The 20,783-nt window shown below is 46.2% G+C and overlaps 1 protein-coding gene across 1 annotated transcript in view; it reads right to left on the bottom strand.

The window, feature by feature from the left end:
• DNAJA2 (DnaJ heat shock protein family (Hsp40) member A2) overlaps positions 1-17,554 on the bottom strand; it is a 34,465-nt gene extending 16,911 nt beyond the window's left edge. Inside the window, exon 1 of the mRNA XM_073605801.1 lies at positions 17,328-17,554. Within this exon, the coding sequence (XP_073461902.1) occupies positions 17,328-17,405 (78 nt within the window). The 5' untranslated portion in view covers positions 17,406-17,554. The remainder of the gene's footprint in view (positions 1-17,327) is intronic.
• Positions 17,555-20,783: the final 3,229 nt, after the last annotated feature.

The following is a 20,783-nucleotide window of genomic DNA, read 5'->3' as shown; positions in this document are numbered from 1 at the left end:
GTCAGTGTAAATGTCTCAATACATTGGTGGTTGATGTCAATACTCCTGTTGTGTTGAGGTCAGTGTAAATGTTCCAGTTACATTGGGGATCAGTGTAGGGTGCGCCCTTACATTGGTCGTCCGTGTAGAAATATTATTATTCTGCTATATTTTATTAAATATTTGAGTACACTATTTGGTTCAGAATATTTTTTTTTTCATATTTTCCTCCTCTAAAACCTAGGTGCGTCTTATGGTCAGGTGAGTCTTATGGAGCGAAAAACACGGTAGTTATGTAGCATGAGGCTGTATATTGTGCAAGATTTACATTTTTGGTAAACTCATTCAAAGAATCCAAAGTCTGCAAGCTAAGATAACATGAACTGCATTGATGCATTCACACAATTTCACATAAACCATGAGATAAACCTTCAGGAATATTCCTTCATCCCATTGTTTTGCAAATCTATGTACACTACAAACTGTATGATTGAATCGGTTCTGATATCGTTGTTTTACTAACCTGACAGCTTATTACTCTAAATAGGAAACCTTAATTTTGTTTGCAAATATTAAAGATTCTAACTGCAAGCAAGAATGAGTCCTGACATTTAAAGAGAACCTGCCATTTCAGATCCATCATGGCAGCGCCTGTTAGCGGGCATCCACTCACTTGCTGCCACCACGTCCCTCCCACATCACCAGCCGTCCCATTAAAGTGAATAGGACCGTCGGTGAGTCAACAGCGGGTCAGAGGAGGAGCCGCTGCGGGACAGAGATGACAGATGCTCTTTAACCACTTCGCATCCAGGCCATTTCTGACACTTCGCTCCTACATGTCAAAAATCATCATTTCTTTGCTATAAAATTACATAGAACCCCCAAACATTATATATGTTTTTTTAGCAGAGACCCTAGAGAATACAATGGCAGTCATTGCAACTTTTTATCTTGCACGGTATTTGCGCAGCAATTTTTCAAACGCTTTTCATGCTTTAAAAAAAAACAAAATCAGCAAAGTTAGCCAAAATTTTTTGCATTGTGTGAAAGATGAAGTTACGCCGAGTAAATAGATACCTAACATGTCACGCTTCAAAATTGCACACGCTCGTGGAATGGCGCCAAACTTTGGTACTTAAAAATCCCCATAGGCGACGCTTTCAAATTTTTTACTGGTTACATGTTTTGAGTTACAGAGGAGGTCTAGGGCCAAAATTATTGCTCTCGCTCTAACGTTCGCGGCGATACCTCACATGTGTGGTTTGAACACCGTTTTCATATGTGGGCGGGACTTACGTATGCGTTCGCTTCTGCGTGCGAGCTCACGGGGACAGGGGCGCTTTAAAAAAATTTTTTTTTTTTTTTATTGTTAATTTTACTTAAAAATTTTTATTTTTACACTTTAAAAAAAAATTTTTTTTTTTTTGATCACTTTTATTCCTATTACAAGGAATGTAAACATCCCTTGTAATAGGAATATGACACGATCAGTCCTCTTTACAGTGAGATATGGGGTCAATAAGACCACACATCTCACCTCTAGGCTGGGAAGCCTAAAATAAAAAAATCGCCGCTTCACAGCCGAAGCGGCGCCGTTTTTTTGAATGCAGAGGCCGGGCGTGACGTCATAACATTGCGCCCGGCCTCCGAACGATCATAGAGACTCCGGCGACCATCTGGTCCGCCGGAAATCTCTATGGTGAACATCCGGCGCCGGCGGATCCGCTGTCCGACTCACCGATCGCTGAGGTGAGTCGGTAGTAGCACCGGAGGGCGGCAGGAGGGGGGGGGGGGGGGGGGGGAGTCCCCTCCCGCCGCCCGTAAGAACGATCAAGCGGCGGAACAGCCGCTATGATCATTCTTATGGTGTACAGAATCGCTGGCTGAAAATGCCGGTATCTGAATGATGTCTGTAGCCTCAGACATCATTCAGATATAAGCCCTGAAAGTCGAGGACGTCATATGACGTCCTCCGGATGGCAAGCGGTTAAAAATTATGATAGAGATGGAGGAGATAGAGATGGAGGAGATAGAGATGGAGGAGATAGAGATGGAGGAGATAGAGATGGAGGAGATAGAGATGGAGGAGATAGAGATGGAGGAGATAGAGATGGAGGAGATAGAGATGGAGGAGATAGAGATGGAGGAGATAGAGATGGATAGTCATGGCCGAAATTGTTGGCACCCCAGAAATTTTCCCAGAAAATCAAGTATTTCTCACAGAAAAGTATTGCACTAACACATGTTTTGCTATACACGTTTATTCCCTTTGTGTATATTGGAACAAAACAAAAAGAGGAAAAAAAGAAAAAAATTGGACATGTCGTCACACAAAATTCCAAAAATGGGCTGGTCAAAATTCTTTGCACCCTTTTAAAATTGTGGATAAATAAGATTGTTTCAAGCATGTGATGCTCCTTTAAACTCACCTGGGGCAAGTAACAGGTATGGGCAATATAAAAATCACACCTGAAAGCAGATAAAAAGGAGAGAAGTTCACTTAGTCTTTGCATTGTGTGTCTGTGTGTGCCACACTAAGCATGGACAACAGAAAGAGGAGAAGAGAACTGTCTGAGGACTTGAGAACCAAAATTGTGGAAAAATATCAACAATCTCAAGGTTACAAGTCCATCTCCAGAGATCTAGATTTGCCTTTGTCCACAGTGCGCAACATTATCAAGAAGTTTGCAACCCATGGCACTGTAGCTAATCTCTCTGGGCGTGGACGAAAGAGAACAATTGATGAAAGGTTGCAACGCAGGATAGTCCGGATGGTGGATAAGCAGCCCCAAACAAGTTCCAAAGAAATTCAAGCTGTCCTGCAGGCTCAGGGAGCATCAGTGTCAGCGCAAACTATCCGTCGACAGTTTAAATTAAATGAAACGCTATGGCAGGAGACCCAGAAGGACCCCACTGCTGACACAGAGACATAAAAAAGCAAGACTACAGTTTGCCAAAATGTACTTGAGTAAGCCAAAATCCTTCTGGGAAAATGTCTTGTGGACAGATGAGACCAAGATAGAGCTTTTTGGTAAAGCACATCATTCTACTGTTTACCGAAAACGGAATGAGGCCTATAAAGAAAAGAACACAGCACCTACAGTGAAATATGGTGGAGCTTCAATGATGTTTTGGGGTTGTTTTGCACTGGGTGCCTTGAATGTGTGCAAGGCATCATTAAATCTGAGGATTACCAAAGTATTTTGGGTCGCACTGTAGACCCCAGTGTCAGAAAGCTGGGTTTGCGTCCCAGATCTTGGGTCTTCCAGCAGGACAATGACCCCAAACATACGTCAAAAAGCACCCAGAAATGGATGGCAACAAAGCACTGGAGAGTTCTAAAGTGGCCAGCAATGAGTCCAGATCTAAATCCCATTGAACACCTGTGGAGAGATCTTAAAATTGCTGTTGGGAAAAGGCGCCCTTCCAATAAGAGAGACCTGGAGCAGTTTGCAAAGGAAGAGTGGTTCAAAATTCTGGGTGAGAGGTGTAAGAAGCTTATTGATGGTTATAGGAAGCGACTGATTTCAGTTATTTGTTTCCAAAGGGTGTGCAACCAAATATTAAGTTAAGGGTGCCAAGATTTTTGACCAGCCCATTTTTGGAGTTTTGTGTGACATGATGTCCAATTTGCTTTTTTTGCCCTACCTTTTTTTGTTTTGTTCCAATACACACAAAGGGAATAAACATGTGGATAGCAAAACATGTGTTACTGCAATAACTTTTGCTTTAAATGATAACTCCATCTTTCTGACCACCTTTAATGTTGCACCCCATGGGGCATATAGCAAACCGTGGTCAGGTCATTTACAGGAATGCAGGGTTCTTCACCTGCAGCATCCTGTCAGCTGTGTGCAACCACGCCTGCACAGCTACGTGATTTATTCACAGGAAGTTGTCAAAATACCACCATGGCGGGGACCTGTAGTTCTTAATGGAGCACAAATGCTGCGACGTCACAACACTTGTAGTCCGCAGATACTTCCTCCAGTGCTGTGCCTGGATATGGACCAAGGGCTGGAGGACGAGTCTTTAGGACCCAGAGGCCATCGCACATGCAATCCACTGAAGGTGCAATGCTCTGTAGAGGTTGAAATCAAAAAATAAATAAATGAACATTTTTGTCTTTTGCAAAATGGAGGGGGGGGGGCTTATTTTCAAAAAGATGGAATTCTCCTTTAAAACATTTTTCCTGCACAAATCAGCATAAGAAACATTAACGCCCAGAAAAAGAATTGCTGAGTCAGTTGGCATTGTGTTCTTAAAAGATCAAATTGCGTTAGGATAATGTATCATCTGTATTGAGTGATCAGGCATTTTAGTCAGTCTGGCGGCCTCTGGCCTACGCTGCTGATAAATTTGGGACTGGTTGCCTTGGGAACTGCATTCCATCAGGCTATGCAAAATATTACCAAATAAATCTTTGTACCAGATATTGAATTTAGCTCTCATGATGCAAAGATACCACAGACACTCTGCACAAATAAACAGCAAAATGACAACAGCAAACTGAAAAAAAAAAAAAACCCACACACCTGGACATGTGACTTAAAGTGGAATTCTGACTTACACCTAATTAGCCCTAAACTCTCCCCTCTCCTAACAATTAAGCGTATACATTTCTTACATAGGTTAGTTAGCATACCTGTTTTCAGGACACTCTGGTACGGTCTCATGAGCAGTATCAGGGGAGACAAGAGAGCACAACAGGTGGGCCAATGAAGACTATAGGTGATGTCACTGCTCCAGGCTTTAGCCATTATTGCAGCACTCATCTCCTCTCTCCTGCAGAACCCAGTGACTGACACAGAGGAGATCACGTGACCAGAGGGGCCCGATTATAGGTAGGTTTATAAATCTTTGCGTCTGACATATGTGAAGGTTTTGTTTTGGGACCCCCCCCCCCCCTTGACAGGTCAGAGCCACTGGGACCCCCCCTTGACAGGTCAGAGCCACTGGGACCCCCCCTTGACAGGTCAGAGCCACTGGGACCCCCCCCCTTGACAGGTCAGAGCCACTGGGACCCCCCCCTTGACAGGTCAGAGCCACTGGGACCCCCCCTTGACAGGTCAGAGCCACTGGGACCCCCCCCTTGACAGGTCAGAGCCACTGGGACCCCCCCTTGACAGGTCAGAGCCACTGGGACCCCCCCTTGACAGGTCAGAGCCACTGGGACCCCCCCCCCTTGACAGGTCAGAGCCACTGGGACCCCCCCCCTTGACAGGTCAGAGCCACTGGGACCCCCCCCCTTGACAGGTCAGAGCCACTGGGACCCCCCCCCTTGACAGGTCAGAGCCACTGGGACCCCCCCCTTGACAGGTCAGAGCCACTGGGACCCCCCCCTTGACAGGTCAGAGCCACTGGGACCCCCCCCTTGACAGGTCAGAGCCACTGGGACCCCCCCCTTGACAGGTCAGAGCCACTGGGACCCCCCCCTTGACAGGTCAGAGCCACTGGGACCCCCCCCTTGACAGGTCAGAGCCACTGGGACCCCCCCCCCAGACAGGTCAGTAGAACCACTGTTTTAGGATCCACAAGCGTCAGCACGTATCATTGTTATGAAAGCCTGAAGTGTGAATTTAATGAGGCACCAAGTGAGTTCCATTTTCCCAGAACAAAGCCGGCATCTTGAAAATTTTTATCCTTTAGGCCTGGTTTACACCGATGAGATTTCAGATTGGATCACACGGAATTGCAGGACAATGGAAATAACATTGCTTCCAGTTCACATCAGCGCAGTTCAGCTATGATACAACTTTAAGAAACGATCCTGTGCTACTTTAGTGTCACAGAATATCCAAACCACTTCTAAAAACACAACCAAAGGCGCATCAAAGCCACAAAAAAAATAATAAATCGCACTGCAAATGAAGTCATAAATCGCATCACAGTAGTGTGAACCGAGCCTTAAGCAAATTAGTCACATAATCTGTCAGCCAATATTTGTTAAGCAATATCAAACTTTATTTAAATTACATTGTGATGTCATTTCCTAAACTGATGCTTCATCCAGGAACTCTGCATGACTAAGCGAATATTTATAGCACATTATAATCTCTCCATTATAATTATGGCTGCCATTTATTGTCACATCACACTTGGCAATTAAATCACAGCAGAGTAAGTCTGTGTTACAAAAACAACGTCAACAAAATAGGACAGAAGGATACATTGTGTGCTGCGATTTGTGTGTCCCCAACACAACACTGCTGTCACCCTGCACACAAGTATAAAATTAGGTTATGAGAGATGCAGCTAAATCCCCTATAGAACTCACAGCCAACTGTGACATCATGGGTTTTCCTGGCCTGCTTGTGACATCATCACTTTATTCCTGGGAGAGCAGATTAACCCGGGGAATTTTGGGTAACAAACTGAGCACAAACCAGGGATAGACAAACGAACTAACTATTATATAAAAAGCAACAGTAGCCATTCCTAAGAAGCCCAAGATCCTCCAACTCAACACGGCCACAAAGTCTGCAAAATAATATATTTTTAACCCCTTTATGACCGCCACATATGTGGTGGCAAAAGGGTGTGCGTTACCTTCCACATGCCACCGGTCACCCCACGTTTATGTGTGGAGATCGCACGCTTCTGCTTAAAGACCGAGCTGTCAAAGACAGCTCTCCATCTGGACTAAAGATCGGTGGCCAGTGGAGCCCAGGTGGCACATACAGCCAGCGAGTCTTGTGTGCGCTGATCCCTGCCGACCCTCCGCTCCAGTTTATTAACATGAGTGAGCTTGTGGGTGACATGCTGAGAGAGGAGGACCGGGCAGTGATCCGAGCAACAGTACAGGCAGCTCTTCCATATCATCTTCCCTGCACTGCATCAGGAACACACTACTTGTACCCTCCCGTCGACAGTACCATGTCCTGACACCCCTGCTACACCGCCCCTACCTGCTAGCGACCCCTGCTACACCGCCCCTACCTGCTAGCGACCCCTGCTACACCGCCCCTACCTGCTACCGACTCCTGCTACACCGCCCCTACCTGCTACCGACTCCTGCTACACCGCCCCTACCTGCTACCGACTCCTGCTACACCGCCCCTACCTGCTACCGACTCCTGCTACACCGCCCCTACCTGCTACCGACTCCTGCTACACCGCCCCTACCTGCTACCGACTCCTGCTACACCGCCCCTACCTGCTACCGACTCCTGCTACACCGCCCCTACCTGCTACCGACTCCTGCTACACCGCCCCTACCTGCTACCGACTCCTGCTACACCGCCCCTACCTGCTACCGACTCCTGCTACATCGCCCCTACCTGCTACCGACCCCTGTACACCGCCCCTACCTGCTACCGACCCCCTTTACAACGCCCTACCCGCTACTGACACCTGTACACTGCCCTACCTGCTACCGACCCCCTTTACAACGCCCTACCTGCTACTGACACCTGTACACCGCCCTACCTGCTACTGACACTGCCCTACCTGCTACTGACCTCTGTACACCGCCCTACCTGCTACTGACCCCTGTACACCGCCCTACCTGCTACTGACACCGCCCTACCTGCTACTGACCCCTGTACTCCGCCCTACCTGCTACTGACTTCTGTACACTGCCAGACAAACACCCCGACAAGGGTTCTAACCCTTCCCTGCTCTATACAAAATGAAAAAAAAATTTCTGTAATATGTGAACTTTAAAAGAGGAACGTGACCACCTTTCGTCATTTTCTTTTGGTCACCTAATACATTGTCCGCTGGGTTGCACACCCAAGAGAATCCAGCGTGAGAAGGGGGTGAAGTTCCACTTTAAGTTAGCTGGATTAAGGGGAAAAGATAAGGGGAAGAGATAACTGGAATAATTGGTCTTCAGTGTTTATTAACATCTAGATCACATGTTCTTTGACTGGGTAAAAGGTAAAGAAAACATCACATCTCATCTCTATTATTTGAGGCTCGGTCCACACTAGTGCAGACTGTGTGCTCCGTCGATAACCGCATCGCACTGCTCTTGTGAGACGCACGGGGCTGCCACTCATTCTAAATGGCACCCGCACGCATCTCAGCCCGATCGCCGGAACCACATTGTCAAAAAGACCATGCAGTTTCCCATGGGGCTGCGTTTTTTTTAAAAAGGGTGCATGCATCCTTTTTTTTCTGCGGTGCGCATGGCCCGCACTGGTGTGAACCAAGCCTTAAACTGTATTAGTGGTAGTAAAGTCTGTTCTACCACTTGTACCTACAGGCAAGAAAATAGTAAGGCCTACCTGTAGGTACTGTGAATATCTCCTTAACTTGCACAGTTTAGAAGATACTCAGAATGCATGCAGCCGCTGACATTACTGGCGCATGCACTCTTAAGATCCGGCATACCGTGCTGTAAATGTCGGCTCTCGCGGCATGCGTGGGAGTGACAGCATCGCACCCCCAGCCACTCATGTACCCGGAGGATGTGAACTTAGAAGGAAGATGTCAGCGTGACGCTGGAGGGCTTCGTTCTAAGGTGAGTCTCTCAATGTACCAGTATGCGATGCATACTAGCACATTATGCCACTGCCTTGCAGGAGAATTTTTATTTTCCCCATCCACTGCGGTTTACTACCGCTTTAAACCCAAAACTAAACATGTAATATATTGCAGCTTACCAATCAATCCTTGTGGTGGCTGCATTAGTTTTCTTTTTTTGGCTTCCCCCCCCCCCCATCTGTTTTCACCTGATCTGGCCAGTAACATACCTCCTGTTATTAGAGCGCCTCCACTCTGGATGAAGGAGCAACAGAGACACCATTGAACCGAAACATTGTCAGTCTGCGGGGGAGGGAAGCGTTAGCGCCAGGTTCACATTGGCGCGACTTCATTGCAGCTTGTATACAACTTCTTTAACAGAAATCAATGCAAGTCATAATGGAGTCGCCCCTGAAGTAGTGCAGGAACCTTTTGACTTGAGTCGCACTGATTAGAGCGGTTCCATTTCCGTTAATGGGACAGTGCAAACCGGCCCTTAAATGTACTAGCAGATGTAGATACACTAAAAAAAATGGAAGCCAAACTCCAGCTCACACTTTGAACAGTTACAGTAAAAGTTTTTCCTTTTTGGAATAAAGGTTTTACATCAGTAAAAAACTGGTAATTGTAAGCACCCATGTCAGTGGTAAATGGTTTGTCTCATCCCTGCAACTGCTACATCTGCAGGAGAGCTTGTTCTTTTGAAAAACAGACTTACTGGCCAGATCGCCAAGTGAAAATAGAAGAAAGCAGAAAAAAAAAAAAAAGAAAAAAAGGAAACTAATGCAGCCATCACATCTAAGAATTGGTAAGTTGTAACATAATAAAATGTTTGCTTTTGGTAATACTGCCCTAAATAAAATATGTGAATGTGATGTAAAGAAAAGTGGAATGCCATTTGTGTTCAGATGTAATATTGTAGGTAGGCAATCTTACAGCATATCCTTAGGGGCTGATTGCTGGCGAACAATATTTACCCTCTTGTCAATCATATAACGCAGCAGGGAGGGTGGGCCACAATGCCTAAAAGCTGCACACATACCTCCATGGGAAGCGAGAACGCGCTCCCAGCACAGCGTCACAGGTTTGTCACAGACTGGCTCTGTTTATGTCCTGCTGGCTCCTGATCATGTGACAACCAATCACAGCATTCCCATAGCACACATGGCCGAGCCGTGTTTTTTTTTTTTTTTTTTTACTGATTCGCACCCCCCCCAAACGTAAATGTTAACAAGCCCTTAGCCACCGATTGCACTCGACTATGTTGAATCTCATTGTAATTGTCCCTATTGCTCTACATCCTAAAAAGTACAGGCGCTTTGATCTAATAGACTTCAATGGTAACATCTGTAAATGTGCTTTTGAGTTACCTCTCTGTTCAGCGATGTCCACAAGTGTCTCAGCCGTCCGAGATTCTCCCTCCTGATTGGCTGAGACACAGCAGCGGCGCCATTGGCTGCCGTCAATCAAAGTCAGCTAGCCAAATCGGGAGAGAGAGAGGGGGTGGGGCCAGGTTAGGGCTCCGTGTCTGAATGGACACAGGGAGCTGTGACTCGGTTCGGGTGGCCCCATAGTAAGCTGCTTGCTGAGGGGGCACTGAACAGGAGGGAGGGGCCAGGAACACCCAAGAGGACCTGAGAAGAGGAGGATCCAGGCTGCTCTGTGGAAATCCACTGCAACAGAGCAGGTAAGTATAACAGGTTTGTAATTTTCAATAGGAAACAAAAAAAAAAAAAAACAAGACTTTACAATCACTTTAAAGCTTCGCCTATAGAAAATATAGGGTAATGAAGTTTGTCACCATTTCACAGGTGCAAGCGAAATTTAAGGTTTGACATATTGTGTATCTATTTACTTAGTGCAACCGCTGCTGTTATATTTTATTTTAAAAAATGGTGTTTATTTATGGTGTTTTTGTGCCCCCTAAAATTTTACTTTAATGTTTTTTTTTTATTTTTTTGTGTTTCCTAGGCCAGTTTGTCAAGCATTGGAATAACGAATGTCACACGTAGCCGACTCTTCACCCAAAAGTGGCGCCTTTATCTCCTCTTCCACGAAACCCATCGCTCCACTAAACAGGCACAACGAGTGCTTTAAGAAGAGGATCCCCATGGGGGGGGGGGGGGAGAGTGGGGCGGAGTCCTTTTGCGTTCATTGATACAGAAAGCAGGACTCAGCCCCGCGTCACTGGATTTGATTGACAGCAGCGGGAGCCAATGGCTGCTGCTGCTATCAATCTATCTATTGAGATCGAGACACTGGCTGGAGCTGCTGTTCTCGTCCCCATAACGATTGGTTCAGGTAAGAAAAAGGGGAGGTCGGGGGGCGGTGCTGCAGTACAAAAGGTTTTCCACCTTAAGGCAAGGCATTCCCTGAGGGTTTACAACCCCTTTAACTGTGGGCCCTGTGCAGCAATATTTCAATATTGAATGTCAGGATGATTCTTGGCGAAGGTCCTACATGGCTGATTTTATGATACACGCTGGTTATTTTTCCACGGTTTGTATCTATACACCAGGCTCTGTTGAGTGGTCAGGGTGCAAATTCTGTACTTTCTGCAAAAAATATTAAAAGAGAAATATAGAATAAAAAAAATTAAAAAAAAAAAAATTAAGAGGGAAGGGGAGGATTTTCAAAACACTAATTTTGAAAGATTTCAGCAAGTGTTCGGGTCTGGATGAGCTCACAGAAGACGCAGGGGTGGAGCTTGTACACAAGAGACGACTTTCACTTTTACTTCCACATTGTCTGTTCTTGGAGCAGGGGAAACCGCCAGTATGGGACAACACCTAGCAGACATATTTATAGAGTGGTGAATGTGACTTCCACACAGTGGCTAAAGCTGGCCATACACTATACAATTGTCCTATTCAATTTCCTTTAGAATGTACCTTGAAATCTGTAGTGCGAGGGCCGGCCTGACTGCATACATAGTTAGTAAGGTTGAATAATAAAAAAAAAAAGACACCAGTCCATCCAGTTCACCCTGAGTGTTGGTGCGTGTCTACAATTGTCCCTATCCCTGTACAGTGTGTCTCATTAAGATGCTCATCTATTATTATTTAAGGTACCCATATAGCGCCGTCAATTTTATGCAGTGCTCCACACATACATCGCACACTTACATCGGTCCCTACCCCCGAGGAGCCCACAATCCAAGGTCCCCAACTCACATTCCTATACTAGGGGCCAATTTTGGACAGAAGCCAATTATCCTACCAGCATGTCTTTAGAGTGTGGGAGGATATCGGAATACCCGGAGGAAACAGGCACAGGGAGAACAAGCAAACTCCAGGCAGGTAGTGTCATGGTTTGGATTTGAACCAGGGACCCTTTTTACTACTATCCACTACACCACTGTGCCATACAAATCGAAAGTGTTTAGGTTTGACCTCATATTAAATGGTTTTGGTAAATGTAAAAAGGAAAATTCTACAATATACAGTGGGGCAAAAAAGTATTTAGTCAGCCACCAATTGTGCAAGTTCTCCCACTTAAAAAGATGAGAGAGGCCTGTAATTGTCATCATAGGTATACCTCAACTATGAGAGACAAAAATGTGGAAACAAATCCAATCACATTGTCTGATTTTTGAAAGAATTTATTTGCAAATTATGGTGGAAAATAAGTATTTGGTCAATATCAAAAGTTCATCAATACTTTGTTATATATCCTTTGTTGGCAATGACAGAGGTCAAATGTTTTCTGTCATGCCGCGTACACACGACCGGCATACTTGGTCCTGTGGGCCGGAGTCCGTCGGACAATTCGATCGTGTGTGGGCTCCAGCGGACTTTTTTTCCCCAAAAGTTTGACGGACCTAGAAATGAAACACGTTTCAAATCTTTTCAATGGACTTGAGTCCGGTCGAAAAGTCCGCTCGTCTGTATGCTAGTCCGGACAAAAACCAACGCTTGGGCAGCTACTGGCTATGAAGCTCGTTTTAGTCCGGTTGTACGTCATCACGTACCAATCCGTTGGACTTTGGTTGATCGTGTGTAGGCAAGCCCGTTCATTCGGAAAGTCCGTCGTAAAGTCCGTCAAAAAGTCCGCCGGACAAAGTCTGCCGTAAAGTCCGCTCATGTGTACGCGGCATAAGTCTTCACAAGGTTGTCACACACTGTTGCTGGTATGTTGGCCCATTCCTCCATGTAGATCTCCTCTAGAGCAGTGATGTTTTGGGGCTGTTGCTGGCCAACACGGACTTTCAACTCCCTCCAAAGGTTTTCTATGGGGTTGAGATCTGGAGACTGGCTAGGCCACTCCAGTACCTTGAAATGCTTCTTACGAAGCCACTCCTTCGTTGCCCGGGCGGTGTGTTTGGGATCATTGTCATGCTGAAAGACCCAGCCACGTTTCATCTTCAATGCCCTTGCTGATGGGAGGAGGTTTGCACTCAAAATCTCACGATACATGGCCCCATTGATTCTTTCATGTACACAGATCAGTCGTCCTGTTCCCTTTGCAGAGAAACAGCCCCAAAGCATGATGTTGCCACCCCCATGCTTCACAGTAGGTATGGTGTTCTTTGGTTGCAACTCAGCATTCTCTTTCCTCCAAACACGACGAGTTGTGTTTCTACCAAACAGTTCTACTTTGGTTTTATCTGACCATATGACATTCTCCCAGTCCTCTTCTGGATCATCCAAATGCTCTCTAGCAAACCTCATATGGGCCCGGACATGTACTAGCTTAAGCAGGGGGACACGTCTGGCACTGCAGGATCTGAGTCCCTGGCGGCGTAGTGTGTTACTGATGGTAGCCTTTGTTACGTTGGTCCCAGCTCTCTGCAGGTCATTCACTAGGTCCCTCCATGTGGTTCTGGAATTTTTGCTCACCGTTCTTGTGATCCCACAGGGTGAGATCTTGCGTGGAGCCCCAGATCGAGGGAGATTATCAGTGGTCTTGTATGTCTTCCATTTTCTAATTATTGCTCTCACAGTTGATTTCTTCACACCAAGCTGCTTGCCTATTGCAGATTCAGTCTTCCCAGCCTGGTGCAGGTCTACAATTTTGTTTCCGGTGTCCTTCGACAGCTCTTTGGTCTTCACCATAGTGGAGTTTGGAGTGTGATTGTTTGAGGTTGTGGACAGATGTCTTTTATACTGATAACAAGTTCAAACAGGTGCCATTAATACAGGTAATGAGTGGAGAACAGAGGAGCCTCTTGAAGAAGAAGATACAGGTCTGTGAGAGCCAGAAATCTCGCTTGTTTGTAGGTGACCAAATACTTATTTTCCACCATAATTTGCAAATAAATTCTTTCAAATGTGATTGTCTGGATTTGTTTCCACATTTTGTCTCTCATAGTTGAGGTATACCTATGATGACAATTACAGGCCTCTCTCATCTTTTTAAGTGGGAGAACTTGCACAATTGGTGGCTGACTAAATACTTTTTTGCCCCACTGTATATCCAGCCTAAAGCCTCGTACACACGATTGGATTCTCCGCAGACAAAGCATCAGACTTTTGCCCGAAGGGCGTGTGCCAGGATCTTGTCTTGCATACAAACAGCAAACGATTTTCAGCCAACAAACACGAACGTAGTGACTTACTACGTGGAATTTCAGCTCTTGAGTGCCACCCTTTGAGCACCTTCTGCTAATGTCGTGGTGTTTGGCGAGCATTGATTCCGAGCATGCGTGTTTGTACTTTGGACTTTTGTGTGACGGACTTGTGTACACACGATAGGAAAATCTGACAACAGACCGTTGTCCGCCGAAAATTTACTAGCCTGCCATCCAACATTTGTTGGCGGAAAATTGGCCAACAATTGTGGGAAGGAGCGTACTAACGGTCAGATTTTAGGCAAACAGTCTGTCATCACAAAATTCCCGGCCGAAAATCCGATCGTGTGTACAAGGCTTAAGGCTGCTTTAACAACAATGCGTTTTTACCATAATAAAAAAAAACGCAACAAAAAAAAAGTAGGGCTGCACCAATATTGAAAATTTTCACAAGTACTCGTACAAATGCTCCGAAACCTAAACCGATAAATTTGCCATGCGATTTGAGCTTATACCAAACGAATGCGCTCGAATGACATGCAATGCAAACCGGAATGCGGTGCAATTCCTGTCTGAATCGCATTCAGTTTCCCGCACCACTCCTGTGTTAAACACAGGCTGAAGTCATTATGACAAGCCTTGGATTCGTACAGGAGCGCTACAAGAAACCGCATACGGTTCGGATAGGAATCGCACGGCATTCCTGTTCAAATTACATGCAATTCTTTGCAGTGCGATTCGAGCCCATTCATTTTGTATGGGCTCAAATCACACCGCAAAAGGTATCGTTTCAGGTATTAGAACATTTGCACAAGTACTTGCGCCAGTATCTGTACCAAGCATTTGCACGAGTACTTGTGCAAATGCTTGGTACCGATACTAGCGCAACTCTACCCTACGCACTGGGAAATCGCACCCGCACTGCACTTGCGGTTGCCGTTTGGGCTGCAATTTCTGAAATGCTGCAGGGAGTTATTCCCTGCATTTCGGGGAGGCACGGCATTCAAGCGAATGGGCCACAGTGCAAAACGCGGCCCACAGAGCCGCACAGATGTGAACCTAAAGCCTAAATCCTACGGGATTCCTCACATCGCTTCGCTGCCGAGAGATTGGAAAAGACCTGCGGGCTGCATCTTTTCAAAACCGCACCAAAAACGCGGTTGCGTTTTTTTTTTTTGGGGGGGGAGGGGGTCACAAGTCCAAGATTCATAAGTGCATGCTGGGTAAGAAACACCCAGAAAACGTATCATCCCGTGTTTTTGAAAGGAGCCTAAAGCTGGCCATACATGATACAATTTTTCTTTAGATTTACCAAAACCATCTAATGAGGCCAAACCTGAACCCTTACAAATTAGTATGCAGTCAGGCCCGGCCCTTGTACTACATGGTTGAAGGTAAATCTGAAGAAAATTGTATAATGCGTGGCCAAGCCTAAGTGGTTAGCACTTCCGCCTGTCGTCGGTTCAATTAACCAGAGCATTACCTGGTGCGGGTTTCCTCCGGGTACTCCGGTTTCCTCCCACATGCCAAAGATATGCTGGTAAATTAATTGTCTCCTTTCTAAATTGGCCCCTACTATGTATGTATGAATGTGAGTTGGGGCCCTAAGATTGTAAGCTCTTTGGGGACAGGGACGGATGTGAATGTATAATAAATATGTAAATTGATGGCGCTGTATAAGTAGAGTAATAAACATTCTCCGGTGGTGAATCACTGGCTGTCATTTACAACACGTGGAGCAGGAAGGTTCCCAGAGGTGTAAACCACCCAGACAACTAGACAAACTAGCCGAGTACCAGGAGAAACAACAATCCAGGGAGGGAGGAGCCTGGCTACCCCAAGGCGGGTGTCTAGGCAACACCCCCCCCCCCTCACCTTACATAAGGCCGGTGTTCAGCCCCACCCCCATCCAACCGTAGACAACTTTTCTTATTGGATCAGTCGGCGGGCCGATCGCCAAATAAAAAAAAAAAACATGTTGGATTCCTCCGCTACATCATTCTGGCAGCCAGGACTCCTCTGCTGTTAGAATACACAGATCAGCGCTGCGGCTGATTGGCTGCAGGCTCTGGTGGAGCAAATAAATACCAAATAGCCATGTTGGAGAGGCGCCAATCAATAGATCGACTCGGGAATGGCCATAGATGGATCAAAATTTTGGTTAATCTCTGCTGACCCACCCAGCAGGAGGCCAGGAGGTATCCACCCCCCCTTTTTCATAAGACCAGGAGGTATCCCCTTCTGATAAAGTGCCCCCCCCTTTTGTTTTAAAGGGCCATTTGGTAACCACCCCCCCTTCTCATAAAGCCCCTCCCCCTTAGATAAGGCCAGGTGGTAACCACCCCCCCTTCTGATAAAGCCCCCCCCTTATAAGGCCAGGTGGTAACCACCCCCCCTTCTGATAAAGCCCCCCCCTTATAAGGCCAGGTGGTAACCACCCCCCCTTCTGATAAAGCCCCCCCCCCTTATATAAGGCCAGGTGGTAACCACCCCCCCTTCTGATAAAGCCCCCCCCCTTATATAAGGCCAGGTGGTAACCACCCCCCCTTCTGATAAAGCCCCCCCCCTTATATAAGGCCAGGTGGTAACCACCCCCCCTTCTGATAAAGCCCCCCCCCTTATATAAGGCCAGGTGGTAACCGCCCCCCCTTCTGATAAAGGCCCCCCCTTCTGATAAAGGCCCCCCCTTATATAAATCCAGGTGGTAACCATCCCCCCTTCTGATAAAGGCCCCCCCTTCTGATAAAGGCCCCCCCTTATATAAGGCCAGGTGGTAACCACCCCCCCTTCTGATAAAGGCCCCCCCCCTTATATAAGGCCAGGTGGTAACCACCCCCCCTTCTGATAAAGCCCCCCCCCTTATATAAGGCCAGGTGGTAACCACCCCCCCTTCTGATAAAGCCCCCCCCCTTATATAAGGCCAGGTGGTAACCACCCCCCCTTCTGATAAAGCCCCCCCCCCTTATATAAGGCCAGGTGGTAACCGCCCCCCCTTCTGATAAAGGCCCCCCCTTCTGATAAAGGCCCCCCCTTATATAAATCCAGGTGGTAACCATCCCCCCTTCTGATAAAGGCCCCCCCTTCTGATAAAGGCCCCCCCTTCTATAAGGCCAGGTGGTAACCACCCCCCCTTCTGATAAAGCCCCCCCCCTTATATAAGGCCAGGTGGTAACCACCCCCCCTTTTGTATAAGACCAGGAGGTATCCACCCCCCCCTTTTGTATAAGACCAGAAGATCCCCCCCCCTTCTGATAATATGGGTCTCCAGGCCTGACACCTCGGTCCCTCTTCCCACAGGTCGGTGTTCAGGCCCTCCCTCGGTCTCCCCTCCCCCTCCCCATAGGCCGGTCTCCGGCGCCCCCTGACTCACCTTCTTCAGCTCGTTCTCGGTGGCGCCGGGCTGCACCCCGAGCAGGTCGTACAGTTTGGTGTCGGCGACGTTAGCCATGTCCAGGGGGGAGGAGGAGCGGGCTGTGTTGTTCTTAGGTTATGGCGAGGGGGACGGGAAGAAGGAGAGAGACCCGGGGGAACGAGGACAGAAAGAGGCCGGAAACCAGGACGGCGACGTCACGTAACCCATGTGACCTACTGACGTCAGCGAGGCCCCGCCCAGCCGCTGGCAGCATTCCTCCTCCCTTCCCTGTTTACTACTACAGGGAGGGCTGAGGGGGGCGCTGTAGGCCTCAGGGGGTCATGTCAGCCTCTGAGTGGTCTGGGAGGAGGGAGTGACAGGCTGGGTCTTGTAGTGCCCACAGGGTCACCCTATATGAAATGTTTGTATACAGTATGGAAGTAATTCATCACACTGCCAACAAAACTATGAGTTTATAACAAACGATACAACTTGACCTCCAGAAGATTTACCCCCCATTCATGACCGGGCCATTTTTTGCGATACGGCACTGCGTTACTTTAGCTGAAAATTGCACAGTCGTGCGACGTTGTACCCAAATAAAATTCATGTCCTTTTTTCCCACAAATAGAGCTTTCTTTTGGTGGTATTTGATTGGTTTTTATTTTTTGCACTATATATATATATATATATATATATATATATATATATATATTTATTTTTTTTTTTTTACTTTCTGCTATAAAACCTATCCAATAAAAAAAAAAAGAATTTCTTCAGCAATTCAGGGTAGGGAGGCGGCCACGTGTGCCGTACTGCTTCAATCGGTGGTGTGTGACATTCGTTAGTCCAATGTCAGACAATCAGGGCTCGACAAATTTGCTTTGAATCTCGGAGCCAGCTATAAAAGTTAGGAGCCAGTTTTTTTTTTTTTTTTTAACCACTTGCCTACCGGGCACTTTCACCACCTTCCTACCCAGGCCAATTTTCAGCTTTCAGTGCTGTCGCACTTTGAATGACAATTGCGCGGTCACGCAACACTGTAACCATGCGACATTTTTATCATTTTCTTCACACAAATAGAACTTTCTTTTGGTGGTATTTAATCAGTGCTTTTTAAAAAAATTTTTACTTAAAAAAAAAAAGAAAAGTTTATCTTAGCTTCTGTCGGTAAATTTTGTAAATATGTAATTTTTCTCCTTCACTGATATGCGCTGATGAGGCGGCACTGATGGGCACTGATGAGGTGCCACTGATGAAAAGGCACTGATATGCCACACTTATGGGCACTGATATGTAGCACTGATGAGCACTGATAGGTGGCAAGGATAGGCAGCACTGATGAGCAGCACTGAGGGGTGGCACTGATAGGAGGCACTGATAGCCAGCACTGACTGGCATCACTAATGGGCACTGATTGCTGGCACCGGTGGGTCTGTATTGTAATCAGGGCACTGATGATCAGTGCCCCCTGATTACATGTCTGGATGTCCCCTGTGAGGAGATGCCGCTGATGAGTTCTCCTCGCCACACACTCTGTCAGCGTGAGGCGATGAGAGCCGATTACCGGAATCTCCGTGTTGGACACAGCTGATCACATGGTAAAGAGCCACGACTCTTTACAGAGATCAGATCGGAGTTGCGCCGTGTCCCAGCAACATGGCGCGGCAGCGATCGTCACGGTGCACGCCCCCGTGGGCGTGCGAGAGCGGCCGCTCTGGGATGATGTTATATGACGTCGTCCCTGAACGAGAGCCAAGCGGCAAGCGGTTAACCAACAAAGCTTACGGGTAGAACATGTAACATGTTCCCTAACGTGAACTTATCCTTTAACCACTTCAGCTCCGTGAGGTTTACCCCCCCTTCCTTCATGACCAGGCCATTTTTTGCGATACGGCACTGTGTTACTTTAACTGATGATTTTGCGGTCGTGCAATGCTCTTTGCAAATAAAATTGATGTTCTTTTTTCCCCCGCAAATAGAGCTTTCTTTTGGTGATATTTGATTACCTCTGCATTTTTTTTTTTTTTTTTGTGCTATAAACAAAAAATGACCGACAATTTTGAAAAAAAAAACAATATTTTTTACTTTTTGCTATAAAACATATGCAATAACAAAAAAAATTGGTCAAGGGTCTTTGGACTCCTGTTCCTTCTTCCACGCATCCTTCCATAAGGAACCTAAACTTGCATTGCTCCATTGTCCAATCCCGGGCCTCTTCTCTCACCAGCAGAAACTAGCCGCAGATCTGTTCATGGCAGCTAAGTGCACAATAGCGAGGGCCTGGAAAAAGCCGGCTGTATCATTTTCAGAGGTGAAGAGCACCTTGACGACTCTAATGATCCATGAAAAAGGTACCAGTATCCTCCACGACATCCATGCCAGATTTCTCAGGGTATGGGCCCCATAGTGGTCCTATGGGTTTCCAACTCTTCACCCAACCAGCCTAGGCCTTTCACACTAACACGGCCTTGACCCCAAACCCCAGCCTGGGGGAACTTCCCTTCTCTACCTCCTCTTTGTCTCTCTTCCTACCCCTTTCTTCTATTCCTGGGCCTCCTGCCCGTCGCTTTGTCCCCTGTTGTGTTTTTTGTTTGTTTTTTTTTCAATTTCTTTGTGCTGTGCTTAGTTTGGTTTTGATCAGATCATTTTCACGGACACGGTGCACTCCCCTGACTACCCCAGCCCCTGAGTCTGCAGCCTCCAGCATCTCATGTTGGCCCCTGGCCTAGGCCTGAGGGTCACTGTTGGCTTATAGTTTAAATCCTGTAACACATTTTCATTTATGGTCTTGCGTTCTCTGCATTATGATCCTGTTTATATCCCCCTGTGTGGGAATTTAACACCTGGTTTTCTTTTGCATATCAATAAAAGCTTTGTACCAGAAAAATATGCCATAACATCAGGGGCAATCAAAGGGTTAAATGTGTGCCTAACCAGTGGGGTCTAGGAAATAAGCAATTTTTTTTTAAGCAAAAAAATCAATATATAATATATATATATATATATATATATATATATATATATATATATATATATATATATATATATATATATATTATTATATATATATATTATTATATTACATTGTTTTTTTTGTCATCTTTTGCTTTTAAAGGTAAAGGAGAGATTTGGGGACTTTTTGACCCCAGATCTCTCAATAAAGGGGACCTGTCATCCTTATTTCAATTACAAGGGATATTAACATTTCTTGTAATAGGAATAAACGTGATTTAAATAAAAAAGTGTAAAAATAAAATAAATAAGACAAAATAAAATTTAAAGCGCCCTCATCCCTCTGTGCTTGCATGCAGAAGCAAACGCATATGTAGGTCACACACGCATATGTAAACGGTGTTTGCACCACACCTGTGAGGTATCGCCGCAAACATTACAGCAAGAGCAATCATTCTACCATTAGACCTCCTCTGTAACTCTAAACAGGTAACCTGTAAAAAAAAAAAAAAAAAAAAT

This window comes from Aquarana catesbeiana, linkage group LG11, assembly GCF_042186555.1.
Source record: "Aquarana catesbeiana isolate 2022-GZ linkage group LG11, ASM4218655v1, whole genome shotgun sequence".
NCBI classification, from domain to species: Eukaryota; Metazoa; Chordata; class Amphibia; order Anura; family Ranidae; genus Aquarana; species Aquarana catesbeiana.
The sequence above is the reverse complement of the archived record's forward strand: the minus strand, read 5'-3'. Positions and strand labels throughout refer to the sequence as shown.